The 16,311-nt window shown below is 35.5% G+C and overlaps 1 protein-coding gene across 1 annotated transcript in view; it reads left to right on the plus strand.

Annotated features, from left to right (window-relative positions):
- Positions 1–16,311, plus strand: part of IMMP2L (inner mitochondrial membrane peptidase subunit 2) — a 910,414-nt gene that overhangs the window by 711,461 nt on the left and 182,642 nt on the right. Inside the window, exon 6 of the mRNA XM_004269889.3 lies at positions 17–119. Within this exon, the coding sequence (XP_004269937.1) occupies positions 17–119 (103 nt within the window). The remainder of the gene's footprint in view (positions 1–16; positions 120–16,311) is intronic.

Genomic DNA, 16,311 nt, shown 5'->3' on the forward strand with positions numbered 1-16,311 from the left:
TGCTGTTTATTTCTAGAACTATGGGACACAAAAACCGCTATGTCAAAGTCCCCCGTGGTCACATCTGGGTTGAAGGTGATCATCATGGACACAGTTTTGACAGTAATTCGTTTGGACCGGTAAGTCTTCTTATTACTGCTATGATTGGATTTCAAATGTAGGAACAAAAGTATGCCACACAGGTTGCTCAGGTAGCCCAGCCAAGAGTAGTCGTGAATTTTATAGTGGAACAGTTTATATTTGAAAATTTCCTTTTAAATATCATATAGATAATGTAAGCTGTCAATGGGTGTGTGTGTGTGTGTGTGTGTGTGTGTGTGTAAATCTAGAAAAGAACTTCGACAACTCAATAAAGTGCCAAAAGATGCTTTCAGCTGACTACCTGATCCCAGTGGCAACGGTTGTTTTTTCCTCACATAAATGCTTTGTACTTTATGTTTTTAGTTAGTGTTTAACAGAAATAATGTGTAAAAGACCTATAGACATCAATTTTCTAAGTAATTAGTTAAAAACTCATGTATAATAGAAATCATATTGGTAACTAACATTTTTCAGCTTTTAATTTATAACAAATGCCCACATTCCTTATACCATGTTTACATTCCATAAAATATGTGACTAAATTCATATATTATAATTTTTTTCATTTTTGAATACGTACAGAAATTCTCTATTTATGAACCCCTGCAACAAATCATTATATAAAGTGAAGAATATTTTAGTTAATGGAAACTGCACCTGATTTCTGGTCACCTATGTCTCTTTAAAAACTTGGATCTTCAACCCATTAGATTTTCCTACATCTAGATGTAGCCATACTTGTATGTATGTAGAAGTTAACATTGAGCACCTTTAGATAGGTTTGCAAAAAAAGTTATCCACATCCTTTTGTCTAAAACTAAATGTTGGTGGTCTCTATGAAACAATTTCCTTCACCTATCATGAGGGACCACTATTATTGTCACAGGAGAAGCAGTCACTTGACTCACTTTTGGCTAAAAGTATAGCAAGAGACTTGAGGTTGGATAAGTGTTGTGCGTAAGTGGAAGGGAACTTTAGGTGATGACCCCTACTTCTTTTTTCTAGCTGCAGTGATGATAAGAAAAACATCTAAGGTCTTTCTTGCTTTTGAGTAGTACTTATTATAAAAATACAATTTAATCGTTGTAGGGTATATCAAAGATGGAATGAACAGATTGGAAATGTTGTAGATCACTTAGAGAGTATAATAGAAGTGACTGTCATGAAGAAGCTTAGTAGCAACTTGAAAGTGAAAATAAATCACCTAAAAGCAGTTTTATTTCTCTCTAATCAATAAGATTAAATCTATTAAATGTAGCATATTGTCCAAGTCCACATTAAAATGTTAACTTTAGTTTGGGTTTTAATTGGTAGGGTAGTGACTCTGAAATGAAGTGTTAAAAATGTTGTTGTTTTGTTATTAGTTGTGGGGTGTGGGGTAAATAATTACTAATAATAAAGTACTAAAGTTTGAGATTGGTTTGCTTTTTCTGTATTAGTAAATAAAGCTAGTGCAATCTTATCTATATAATTGTATAATTGTCAGTCACTCGTATTCCAGATGCTTTCTTATTTGGGAGAGAAAAATGATAAGGTTGATAGCCAGAATATTGGGAATTGCACATAACCTTCAGTATCATATCTATTGTGTAGTTCTTTCTGGGCTGTCTTTCCTGCTGTGTACTTAATAATAGTATTATGAACCACTGAAGTGTAAGTAGACACATGAAAGTTGAAAATATATCACGTATGGAAATATCCTCTGTCACTTATATCTTAAAAAAATAAAAATAAAAAGTGAGAACCATGTGGGAAGGCCAATTTCATTGTGTTTTACAGTAAGAAACTATGATATGCAAAACACTGACAAATACATTCTGTGCAGGACTTTAATGCCATTGGTTTACATCAAGTTTTTAAAAGAAATCTACTCATTAATTTTAACTTGAACCAGTAATATGAGTCAGAGACACAAAACCATTTTGAAATTTAGTGGTTGTTTTCTTTTTTTTTAAAATGGATATAAATATATAGATGCAGAATGGCTTTTGGTTCATAAGTTGGACTAAATATAAATTTCCATTCACTTAATTCATATTGTTTTTACTTGTCAAAATTAGATGAAGAACCTGTACTAGGATGAAGGAAAACATTTGTCACATCATATACTAACCTACTGTATTTGATGAGTTTTAGTACATATATTTTTACCCTTACAGTGAGCTCTCATGTTTTATGTTCCAATAACATTTATGACTAGGAAAAATAATTAATAATGATGCTCCCAAATAAGTTTTAAAAGGACAGAGGGGAAAAAATTGAATTAAAGACCTACAATTTTTATTTAAAGCTAAGTTGTGATGTTTGAGTATAGAGATTTCTTATTTTTTATTAATTAATGGTTATCTGAATAATTAAATTATTTTAATATTTTTATAATTCCCAGAAATAAAAACTCAAGTTTTACAATTCTAAAAAAACCAGAATAATCTTGAATCTTACACTGCATATACACTTGAAAGTTGTTACATTTTTCCAATAATTCTCAGTTGGATTCTTTGGCTTATCCATCAATATATTTGGAGATTGTCTGTGGAAGGTCAGTTCAGTTTCAGGCTTTCTGGATTGTTGATTCACTTCTCCCCTTGGAAGCAGGGAATGCACTTTTCCAGAAAGTAAACATCCTATCTAAAAATCAGCCCTTCATATCTCTCCCAAATAACTTCAGAATTGTATCCAAATCTGTTTAATATGCTTTAACTCTTTGAATTATAATTATACTGTATCATAGCATCTCCTCAGTTTATTTTAAATTGTTGCCTATGGGTAATCACAATGGGGCTTTTTCCATATTTGAATAGATTTTTACTTGTAATCTAGTGAAAAATAAGAAAAGAATGTCTTACTTTTTTTTTCCTAGTTTGTTTTAATATTTCCTATGTATTTCTTAATATTTGAATTTGCTTTTCTGATTTGGTTTATTGCCACTATATGTAGGCTGGAGAGGGAATTAAATAGTTTTATGAGTGAAAGATGAATAATGGATTATGAATTTAAAGATACCAATGTTAAGTTATAGTAATAGAATGCATCACAACAGAATGAGATCCAACATCTGTGCTTTTAACTTGTAGAGGATGACATTATGGAAATAAACTAGTAGACTCCTTTATGAACATGGATAGAGTAAAACAGGAAATTAGATAACCTTAGTTTTGGACCTCATCAGTCACATAACTGTATGGGTCTACATTTCCTCATGTATAAAAGGATGAATTTCCTCTCCTCTGAATTCATCTTAAATGATTATTTAGTAAAATGAGCATATATTATATATATATATATATATATATATATACACACACACACACACACATATATAAATATATAATTTATTTAAGGTACTCCTATTTTACATTGCTGAGGATGTTTACTAAAAATTTAATAATATATTTAAATATATATATATATATATAAAATCTTTTGATTACGTATATAGAAAAGTTTGGTTTTTTTTGCGGTACGCGGGCCTCTCACTGTTGTGGCCTCTCCCCTTGCGGAGCACAGGCTCCGGACACGCAGGCCCATCAGCCATGGCTCATGGGCCTAGCCACTCCGCGGCATGTGGGATCTTCCCTGACCGGGCCACGAACCCGTGTCCCCTGCATTGACAGGCAGACTCTCACCGCTGCGCCACCAAGGAAGCACTAGAAAAGTTTTAATGAACATCCTCAGCAACCTAAAATAGGACTACAATTAAAGTATGTTTCCTCCAGAGGATGAACTATTATGCAGTTGTTAAAAATCTATATTTGTGAAGAATTTTAATAACATCATGTTCATGATATTGTTTTAGGTGAATACATGAAAATAAAGAAGAGAATACACAGTATTATGTTAATTGTGCCAGTTGTTATGATTATGGTCAATTCTTTTTTATACCTTTGTACTTCGCTATATTCTTAAAGGTCTGCAACAAATTTTTATTACCTTATAATCAGAAGAAAACAAATTGGTCAAAAAAATAAGATTAAAGGTGAGTAAAGTAAATGACTTCTAAGTTTATGAATTTGTCTCCATGGAAGATCTCTGTGCCAAACCTTGAATATATCATCATTGCACAATGATAGAAAATGTCCTATCGCATCATAATATGGATTCACTAACTTATGACTTTAGCTCAGATTTCTAGTTTGAGAAATATATTTTGTTAGTATCCTTTAAGATTGTTGTCTAGAAGTGTTTTTCAGTGCATATTACTACTTGATGTCACTGGATTGTGTATTAAAGATATCTGATGATCGCTTAGAAAATTCAGAAGGAACTTCTGTTAGTAATTCCTTTGCTCTATGAAAGACATTAGCCTTTCCCTTTACCATCCCTACTTCCACGTAGATGACATTAATACATTTCTATTGTGGCCATGTTCTTTGCCAGCACCCAAAAGTAACTGATTACAATGAATATTGATGAATTTTCTGCTTGCTATAAAAGGAAATCACATAAAAGTCAAATTTTATATTTCTATATATGTGAACATAGAAGTGAATTTTCTTTCTTTTTTTAATGAATTTTATTTTTTTATACAGCAGGTTCTTATTAGTTATCTATTTTATACACATCAGTGTATACATGTCAATCCCAATCTCCCAATTCATCCCACCACCGCCCCACACTGTCACCCCCTTGGTGTCCATATGTTTGTTCTCTATATCTGTGTCTCTATTGCTGCCTTACAAACAGGTTCATCTGTACGATTTTTCTAGATTCCACATATATGCGTTAATATATGATATTTGTTTTTCTCTTTCTGACTTACTTCACTCTGTATGACAGTCTCTAGGCTCATACACCTCTCTACAAATGACCCAATTTCATTCCTCTTTATGGCTGTGTAATATTCCATTGTATATATGTACCACATCTTCTGTATCCATTCATCTTTCAGTGGGCATTTAGGTTGTTTCCATGACCTGGCTATTGTAAATAGTGCTGCAAAGAACATTAGGGTGCATGTGTCTTTTTGAATTATGGTTTTCTCTGGGCATATGCCCAGTAGTAGAGTTGCTGGGTCATATGGTAATTCTATTTTTAGGTTTTTAAGGAACCTCCATACTGTTCTCCATAGTGGCTGTATCAATTTACATTCCCACCAACAGTGCAAGAGGGTTCCCTTTTCTCCACACCCTCTCCAGCATTTGTTGTTTGTAGATTTTCTGATGATGCCCATACTAACTGCTGTGAGGTGATACCTCATTGTAGTTTTGATTTGCATTTCTCTAGTAATTAGGGATGTTGAGCAGCTTTTCATATGCCTCTTGGCCATCTGTCTGTGTTCTTTGGAGAGATGTTTATTTAGGTCTTCTGCCCATTTTTGGATTGGGTTGTTTGTTTTTTTAATATTGTGCTGCATGAGCTGTTTATATATTTTGGAGATTAACCCTTTGTCCATTGATTTGTTTACAAATATTTTCTCCCATTCTGAGGGTTGTCTTTTCATCTTGTTTATAGTTTCTTTTGCTGTGCAAAAGCTTTTACGTTTCATTAGATCCCATTTGTTTCTTTTTGGTTTTTATTTCCATCTAGGAATGGGTCAAAAAAGATCTTGCTGTGATTTATGTCAAAGAGTGTTCTTCCTATCTTTTCCTCTAAGAGTTTTATAGTGTCTGCTCTTACATTTCGGTGTTTAATCCATTTTGAGTTTATTTTTGTGTATGGTAGTAGGGAGTGTTTTAATTTCATTCTTTTACATGTAGCTGTCCAGTTTTCCCAGCACCACTTATTGAAGAGACTGTCTTTTCTCCATTGTATATCCTTGCCTCCTTTGTCATAGATTAGTTGACCATAGGTGCATGGGTTTATCTCTGGGCTTTCTATCCTGTTCCATTGATATATATTTCTGGTTTTGTGCCAGTACCATATTGCCTTGATTACTGTAGCTTTGTAGTATAGTCTGAAGTCAGGGAGTCTCATTCCTCCAGCTCCGTTTTTTTCCCTCAAGACTGCTTTGGCTATTCGGGGTCTTTTGTATCTCCATTCAAAATTTAAGACTTTTGTTCTAGTTCTGTAAAAACTGCCAGTGGTAATTTGATAGGGATTGCATTGAATCTATAGATTGCTTTGGGTAGTATAGTCATTTTCACAATATTGATTCTTCCAATCCAAGAACAGGGTATATCTCTCCATCTGTTTGTGTCATCTTTGAGTTCTTTCATCAGTGTCTTATAGTTTTCTGTATACAGGTCTTTGACTTCCTTAGGTAGGTTTATTCCTCGGTATTTTATTCTTTTTGTTGTAATAGTGAATGGGATTGTTTCCTTAATTTCTCTTTCTGATCTTTTGTTGTTAGAATATAGGAATGCAAGAGATTTCTGTGCATTAATTTTGTATCCTGCAACTTTACCAGATTCATTGATTAGGTCTAGAAATTTTATGGTGGCATCTTTAGGATTATCCATGTATAGTACCATGTCATCTGCAAACAGTGACAGTTTTACTTCTTTTCCAATTTGTATTCATTTTATTTCTTTTTCTTCTCTGATTGCCATGGCTACGACTTCTAAAACTGTGTTGAATAATAGTGGCGAGAGTGTACATCCTTGTCTAGCTTCCTGACCTTAGAGGAAATACTTTCAGTTTTTGACCATTGAGAATGATGTTTGCTGTGGGTTTGTTGTATGTGGCCTTTATTATGTTGAGGTAGGTTCCCTCTATGCCTACTTTCTGGAGAGTTTTTATCATAAATGGGTGTTGAATTTTGTCAGCAGCTTCTTCTGCATCTATTGAGATGATCATATGGTTTTTTCCTTCAATTTGTTAATATGGTGTATCACATTGATTGATTTGTGTCTATTGAAGAATCCTTGCATCCATGGGATAAATCCCACTTGATCATGGTGTATAATCCTTTTAATGTGCTGTTGGATTCTGTTTGCTAGTATTTTGTTGTGGATTTTTGCATCTATATTCATCACTGCTATTGATCTACAATTTTCTCTTTTTATATTATCTTTGTCTGGTTTTGGTATCAGGGTGATGCTGGCCTTGTAGAATGAGTTTGGGAGTGTTCCTTTGTCTGCAGTTTTTTGGAAGAGCTTGAGAAGGATGGGTGTTAGCTCTTCTCTAAATGATAGAATTCACCTGTGAAGCCATCTGGTCCTGGACTTTTGTTTGTTGAAAGATTTTAGCACGGTTTCAATTTCTTTACTGGTGATTGGTCTGTTCATATTTTGTATCTTCCTGATTCAGTCTTCCAAGTTTATACCTTTTTAAGAATTTGTCCATTTCCTCCAGGTTGTTCATTTTATTGGCATAGAGTTGCTTGTAGTAGTCTCTTAGGATGCTTTGTATTTCTGCAGTGTCCATTGTAACTCTCCTTTTTCATTTCTAACTTTATTGATTTGAGTCCTCTCCCTCTTCTTCTTGATGAGTCTGGCTAAAGGTTTAGCAATTTTGTTTATTTTCTCAAAGAACCAGCTTTTAGTTGTTTTGATCTTTGCTATTGTTTTCTTTGTTTCTATTTCATTTATTTCTGCTCTGATCTTTATGATTTCCTTCCTTCTACTAACTTTGGGTTTTGTTTGTTATTCTTTCTCTAGTTCCTTTAGGTATAAAGTTAGTTTGTTTATTTGAGATTTTTCTTGTTTCTTGAGGTAGGATTGTATTGCTATAAACTTCTGTCTTAGAACTGCTTTGGCTGCATCCTATAGGTTTTGGATCATCGCGTTTTTGTTGTCATTTGTCTCTAGGTAATTTTTGATATCCTCTTTGATTTCTTCAGTGATCCCCTGGTTATTTAGCAACACGTTGTTTATCCTCCATGTGTTTGTGTTTTTTACATTTCTTTCCCCTGTAATATATTTCTAATCTCACAACACTAATCTCATAGTGTTGTGGTTGGATAAGATGCCTGATATGATTTCAGTTTTCTTAAATTTACCAGGGTTTGATTTGTGACCCAAGATATGATCTATCCTAGAAAATGTTCCATGTGCACTTGAGAAGAAAGTGTAATCTGCTGTTTTTGGATGCAATATCCTATAAATATCAATTAAATCTATGTGGTCTGTTGTGTCATTTAAAGCTTGTATTTCCTGACTAATTTTCTCTCTGGATGATTGCCCATTGGTGTAAGTGAGGTGTTAGAGTCCCCCACTGTTATTGTGTTACCACTGATTTCCTCTTTTATAGCTGTTAGAATTTGCCTTATGTATTGATGTGCTCCTATGTTCGGTGCATATATGTTTATAATTGTTATATCTTCTCCTTGGATTGATCCCTTGATCATTATGTAGTGCCCTTCCTTGTGTCTTATAACATTCTTTATTTTAAAGTCCATTTTATCTGATATGAGTATTGCTACTCCAGCTTTCTTTTGATTTACATTTGCATGGAATATCTTTTTCCTACCCCTCACTTTCAGTCTGTAGGTGTCCCTAGGTCTGAAGTGGGTCTCTTGTAGACAGCATATATATGGGTCTTGTTTTTGTATCCATTCAGTGAGGCTGTGTCTTTTGGTTGGAGCATTTAACCCATTTACATTTAAGGTAATTATTGATATGTATATTCCTATTACCATTTTCTTAATTGTTATGGGTTTGTTTTTGTAGGTCCTTTTCTTCTCTTGTGTTTCCCACTTAGAGAAGTTCCTTTAGCATTTGTTGTAGAGCTGGTTTGGTGGTGCTGAATTCTCTTAGCTTTTGATTGTCTGTAAAGCTTTTGATTTCTCTGTCGAATCTGAATGGGATCCTTGCCGCGTAGAGTAATCTTGGTTGTAGCTTCTTCCCTTTCCTCACTTTAAATATGTCCTGCCACTCCCTTCTGGCTTGTAGAGTTTCTTCTGAGGAATCAGCTGTTAACCTTATGAGAGTTCCTTTGTATGTTATTTGTCATTTTTCCCTTGTTGCTTTCCATAATTTTTGTCTTTAATTTTTTTCAGTTTGATTACTATGTGTCTTGGCAACTTTCTCCTTAGCTTTATCCTGCCTGGGACTCTTTGTGCTTCCTGGCCTTGGGTGGCTATTTCCTTTCCCATGTTAGGGAAGTTTTCAACTATAGTCTCTTCAAATATTTTCTCGGGTCCTTTCTCTCTCTCTTCTCCTTTTGAGACCCCTATAATGTGAATGTTGTTTTGTTTAATGTTGTCCCAGAGGTCTCTTAGACTGTCTTCATTTCTTTTCATTCTTTTTTCTTTATTGTTCTGTGGCAGTGAATTCCACCATTCTGTCTTCCAGGTCACTTATCCATTCTTCTGCCTCAGTTATTCTGCTGTTGATTTCTTCTAGTGTATTTATCATTTCAGTTATTGTTTGTTCATCTCTGTTTGTTTGTTCTTTAATTCTTCTTTGTCTCTGTTAAATATTTCTTGAATCTTCTTGATCTTTGCCTCCATTGTTTTTCTTAGGTCCTGGATCATCTTCATTATCATTATTCTGAATTCTTTTTCTGGAAGGTTGCCTTTCTCCAGTTCATTTCGTTGTTTTTCTGGGGTTTTATCGTGTTCCTTCATCTGGTACATAGTCCTCTGCCTTTTCATTTTGTCTGTCTTTCTGTGAATGTGGTTTTTGTTCCACAGGCTGCAGAATTGTAGTTCTTCTTGCTTCTGCTGTCTGCCCTTTGGTGGATGAGGCTATCTAAGAGGCTTGTGCAAGCTTCCTGATGGGAGGGACTGGTGGTGGGTAGAGCTGGGTGTTGCTCTGGTGGGTAAAGGTCAGTAAAACTTTAATCCTCTTGTCTGCTGATGGGTGGGACTGAGTTCCCTCTGTGTTATTTTGGCATGAGGTGACCCACTACTGGAGGCTACAGCTCTTTTTTGGTGCTGATGGTGGATTCTGGGAAGGCTCATACCAAGGAGTCCTTCCCACAACTTTTGCTCAGTGTCCTTGTCCCTGTGGTGAGCCACAGGCACACCCCACGTCTGCAGGAGACCCTCCAACACTAGCAGTTAGGTCTGGTTCAGTCTCCTATGAGGTCACTGCTCCTTCCCCTGGGTCCTGATGCACACACTACTTTGTGTGTGCCCTCCAAGATTGGAGTCTCTGTTTCCCCCAGTCCTGTCAAAGGCCTGCAATCAAATTCCACTAGCCTTCAAAGTCTGATTTTCTGGTAATTCCTCCTCCCATTGCCAGACCCCCAGGTTGGTAAGTCTGACTTGGGGCTCAGAACCTTCACTCCACTGGGTGGAGTTCTGTGGTATATTTGTTCTCTAGTTTGTGCGTCAGTCACCCAGCAGTTATAGGATTTGATTTTATTGTGATTTTGCCCCTCCTACCATCCCATTGTGGCTTCTCCTTTGTCTTTTGATGTGTGGTCTGTTTTTTGGTGAGTTCCAGTGTCTTCCTATTGATGATTGTTCAGCAGTTAGTTGTGATTCTGGTGTTCTTGCAAGAGGAAGTGAGCTCATGTCCTTCTACTCCACCATCTTCTATAGCTGTGAATTTTCAAATAGTGATTCTTAAATATTTCAGATTAGCAGACTCTTCATAAATTAAAAGTGCAGGCAGCAGTTCTTTCTTCCATTTATTATAAATATTTATTTAATTACTTATATTAGAAATGATCTCATAGATGTCCATTCCTTTTGGTGAAAACACAGATGGACCTTTTCCATGGCTTCCATTTATCTTGTACATTTCCTATCTTTGAATTTTTTTCTATTCTTTTAATTTAGTTTTAAGTCACAAACCACTGAAATATGTTCACTGCTTGCTGTATAATGATTTGATGTATGTCATAATAGAAATTCTAGGTTTTTAGTATCTAAAATAAATAATTTATTTTAACTTTATTGAGCAAAGTATATTAAGGAAAAAAAAATCTTTTGGCTTCAACATTTCAGGGTGAAGATAACCTTTCCACACTGTATAAAAGTATTTTGATTTTTAGGTTTGTGGTCTTAGTATCACCTTGTTAACAATTTGTGTGTAGGAACCATGAAGCAGGACTGAACAAATTGGTGCAGAAACTATGCATGATATACTGCCTCTATCTGAGAGTGGAAACTGGGAGTTGTACTAAATATGAATTCTTTTTAGTTCCAAATCATTTGGAAAAGAGCTAACCTAATCTCTTACTTCATAGATGCCTAATTAAATAAAATACTAGACCCCTAGAATGTTTTCTTGAAGGAAATATGCCTAATAGATGATAGTTTTCAAATAAATGAGTATTAGAAATATTGTTTGTTAATTAAATGAGCTAATGATCTGAAAATGATAATCTATAAGAAAGCATTGAAATTAAGATTAAAATTCCATAGAATTCCTTTTGAACTTAGTGAGGTTCAAAACATTTTTTACTTTTTAAAAAAGTACTGAAAAAGTCAAGGAGAGCAGAAGTAAGCTTTATGAGTTCATATCATGCAGGCCTTTCATTTATGTCTTCAGGACACATTTTGAGCATCTACCAATTATCCAAATTGATTTTGGCCGGGATTCCAATGGGCGGAGTGGATCAGGAGAGATGAGGATTGTGTTAACTACAAAAATGGTGCTAGATTAGGTAATGTGTGGGAAGTGAACTTTCAAAGAGGTTTATTAGTCATGCCTGTTTTGAATTTTCTCCCTATGTTATACATTTTTGGTAAAAAAGAAATACACTATGAGATTAACTAGGGTAGCAAAACAAGATTCTTGGAGACAGAAGGAGTCTGAACGGAAGAGAAAGGGAAGTGAAATTATGACATTTTTGAGACCAACTGACAAAGGGTTGAGTTGGAATGGAATTTGGGGAGATGTTTAAAAGCTTCAGAGAGTATAAAGACAGAGATTCAAGTTGTGGATAATAAGGAGTGCACTAAGCCTGTGAGTATTCCCAGTCCTTTGGCCACTGTCATCAAGAGATGCCCTGATGCCTAGGAAGATCATAAGATGGTCAATAGATACAACAGTGACTGAGGTATATAAGGCCTACCTGCAAGGAGGCAGACAAATAATAGGGCAGAACCAACACAGCAGTCTTAAGTAGAGGTGTAAGTCAGAGCCTCTTAGAGGAATAGACATTTGTGTACTGAAATCTCATAAGAAAAACCTATGAAATCTTCTGGGAGGATTTGGTAGAACAGTGTTCTGAAATTGTGAAAATAATAAATATTTGGTGCAATCTTGTATTGCATAAAACACTCTGGATTCTGCATGTTTTGTGAATGAAGTGGTTTATGCCTGGAGTGGTTAATATGTTTCAGCTGCATTGAAAACACTCTGTTTATACAGTGCAGAATAATTTTGTGGACATATGAGAATGAATTGACATTTCATTTTATGTATTGTTGAACTGTAGTATTTTCCTTGTGTAAATTCTCTTCAGCAGCTAGAATAACTTTTACTTAAAATTAGCCATTTTCAAATAAAGAAAAAGGTCATTAGACTATGTTGACAGGATCCAAGGAAAGTGTTCTGTTCACACTTTCTCTAAAACATGTTACTTGGACTTTAATTGATTGTATTTTCTTGTTTCCTTGTGGTACATGCTTTTGTTCATTAAAAATTTTGTTAGGAACTAAAGCAAGCTCTATTTATAGAAAAATATTTGTGACAGAAGTCCCTTGGTTCCTAAAATCATAAAATCTTACCTTGGGGTTTTCCTTCAATTGTTTTTCACAATTCCTTTAAACAGCGCCAGAACCTAGCAACCCCACATGTTTTACTCAGGTATAATTCTTATTTGGCTGGTGTAGAAAAAGGCATGCATTTCATAAAAAGGCCAAAGGCAATGGAAAGAAGTGCCATAATAATTAAAATATCTGTATATCCAAAGATAGTTAAGTCTCAGAAAAGAGCCCAACCTCTGGAGCAATATTCAAAACAAAGAAAAGGAAAAAAAGAAAAGGAAACAAGAAACCACAAAAGTACCTAAGGTTTAGCATCGCTATTGGTTGGCTCTAATTACAATACAGTTAGAACATCAAAAACTATATAAGATTTTTTAAAAAGAGCATGGAAACATAATATCAACTAGAGAACACAGAGACAAACTAAGCTTCCATTTCTACCAAATCAAATTTTGTTTCTGTCTTAATTATTCTGCTAGTGTAGAAATCATTTTCCGCATGATTTCATTTTCAGATAGGAGAGATGTCAGCAGAATTGTCATTAGACTTCATTGCTATGGCAGATACTGTTCCTTTGGGCCATTTAGTTTAGAACTAAGCATGTCCATTACACCAGAAATGTTATATTTACTGACAGTGGGTCAGGAAACAAGATTTAGTGAAATATATTCAGTATTATTAATTTAGCAATTTTATAAGTTCTCAAATTTTTTTAAGTGGGATTGAAATCCTTATTGTATTATTTATAAGACATAATCAGTGTCTACATCACATGTCTACATAGAAAAATAAAATGGAAGGTATAAGAAGCCCAAAAGAGAAGGAAAATCTTCCACTGCCTAGCCTAGACAATACAAGGAGAAAAAAATGAGCTATTGAATATACAGTGATTCAAGGTATGAGATTGAATTTCCTCATTTAAATAGATATTTACTTATGAAATATTTACTGAGTAATTGGGCTCTACTCCTCATAACATGCAAGCACAAAACTATGGAAATGACTTCGTATTTCGACTGAGCTTCTGGGAGATGACTTTCTTTAGAAATTTTTAATTTTCCTAAAGCTTTTTTGGGTAATCCAAAAAATGACTTTGCTTTGTGTCAGCATCTTACTGGTTTTGTTTTGTTTTGTTTTCCTGAAAAAGAAAACTTGCAAGAGAATTAAAAGATCAGTTTGATTGTCAGTGACTTGGATGACTTTTTTCTGTGTAATGGAGCCTGTAATGAATCACAGTAACCACAGTTTTAGATATTATCCACTGGAAGACCCATGTGGGTTTGTGTTATGTTAAAATTTTTCTAACTTGGTGAATCAAGCAAGTGAAAATGCAGTTCTTTATTTCAGTGGTCAGAATTAGAACCACGTGGCGTGTTCTGTTGATAGGGCATCACAGGCCCCATGGCCTTTTCACTGAAAAACACTGATTCCTGTAACATGATTCCTAGGTATTTCTGCTCCAACTCATCCTCCTATCACTAAGAATTTTTCTGAAAAGAATTCCGATCACATCATTCCACTTCTTAAAACAATATCATCAGCCTACAACACTTATCATACTTAATGAAGAAATGTTAGAAGCTTTCCCTTTTAAATCAGACAAAACAAGAAGGTTCTCTTACCACTTCTGTTCAACATGTGCCAAAGGTCATTGCCCGTGCACATTAAGGCAAGAAAGAAATAAGAGATGTGGCAATAGGAAAGGAAAATTCCAGAGTTTCTTTTTTTCTTTTGTCAAGTATGTTATTGTCTAATTAGAAAATCTAAGAAGCAGACTTCCCTGGTGGAGCAGTGGTTAAGAATCCGCCTGCCAATGCATGGGACACAGGTTGGATCCTTGGTCCGGGAAGATCCCACATGCTGTGCAGCAACTAAGCCAGTGTGTCAGAACTACTGAACCTGCTCTCTATAACCCATGAGGCACAACTACTAAGCCTGCCTGCCACAACTACTGAAGCCTGTGCATCTAAAGCCTGTGGTCCACAACAAGAGAATCCACTGCAATGAGAAGCCCGCACACTGCAACGAAGAGTAGCACCCGCTTGCCGCAACTACAGAAAGCCCGCGTGCAGCAACCAAAACGCAAAGCAGCCAAAAATAAATAAATTAGTTAATAATAAAAAAAGAAAATGTAAGAAGCATCTGCAGAATTACTAAGACAGTTCTGCAAGTTTATTAGTATAAGAGCAATCACATACAGTGATCAAACAGGCCTAGACCTCATCAACAAACAGAAAACACACTTTTAAAGAACTTGATATTTAAAATAGCAATAAAAAACTCAGGATAGGGCTGCTAGTGGCTTCCAGTTCCAACTCGAGGCCTTGCCTGCTGGAGTGTGGAGCAGCGAGTTGCTCCAGGTTGAGTAAGTTTGTAAAGTGTCCTCTTCATTTCTGGAAAAAAATTAAAAGACCCTCAAGATAAGATAATACCTCTTATGTTATAGAAGATGAATTTGAAGGAAAATATTGGAAATTACTTATTGAAGTTGAAGCTGCAGAGCAGTGACTGAAGCCATGTGGCTGACAGGGTCATGGTGCTCCAGCTGGTTGTCAGTCCTGAGCGTCTGAGGTGAGAGAGCAGAGTTCAGGACATTGGGCCACCAACTCCCAAAGATCTCCATCGCAATACTAAGACCCAGCTCCACTCAGTGACCAGCAAGCTCCAGTGATGGGCAACCCATGTCAAACAACTAGCAACACAGGAACACAACCCCACCCATTAGCAGAGAGACTGCCTAAACTCATAATGTCACAGACACCCCAAAACACAGCACTGGATGTGGTCCTTCCTACCAGAAAGACAAGATCCAGCCTCATCCACCAGAACACAGGCAGCAGTCCCCTCCACTAGGAAGCCTACACAGCCCATTGAACCAACCTCACCCACGGGGGGCAGACACCAAAAACAACGGGAACTACAGAACTGCAGCCTGTGAACAGGACACCCTAAACACAGTAAATTAAGCAAAATGAGAAGACAGAGAAATATGCAGCAGATGAAGGAGCAAGGTAAAAACCCACCAGACCAAAGAAATGAAAAGGAAATAGGCAGTCTACCTGAAAAAGAATTCAGAGTAATGATAGTAAAGATGATCCAAAATCTTGGAAATAGAATGGAGAAAATAGAAGAAACATTTAACAAGGACCTATAAGAAGTAAAGTTCAAACAAACAATGATGAACAACACAATAAATGAAATTTAAAATTCTCTAGAGGGAAACGATAGCAGAATAATTGAGGCAGAAGAATAGATAAGTGACCTGGAAGATAAAATAGTGGAAATAACTACTGCAGAGCAAAATAAAGAAAAAAGAATGAAGAGAATTGAGAAAAGTCTCAGAAATGTCTGGGACAACATTAAATGCACCAAAATTCGAACTATAGGGGTCCCAGAAGAAGAAGAGAAAAAGAAAGGAATTGAGAAAATATTTGAAGAGATTATAGTTGAAAAGTTCCCTAATATGGGAAAGGAAGTAGTTAATCAAGTCCAGGGAGTGCAGAGAGTCCCACACAGGATAATTCCAAGGAGAAACACACCACGACACGTACTAATCAAACTATCAAAAATTAAAGACAAAGAAAAAATATTAAAAGCAGCAAGGGAAAAACAACAAATAACATACAAGGGAATCCCCATAAGGTTAACAGCTGATCTTTCAGCAGAAACTCTGCAAGCCAGAAGGGAGTGGCAGGACATATATAAAGTGATGAAAGGGAAAAACCTACAACTAAGATTACTCT

This window comes from Orcinus orca, chromosome 9 (assembly GCF_937001465.1).
Source record: "Orcinus orca chromosome 9, mOrcOrc1.1, whole genome shotgun sequence".
Lineage (NCBI taxonomy): Eukaryota > Metazoa > Chordata > Mammalia > Artiodactyla > Delphinidae > Orcinus > Orcinus orca.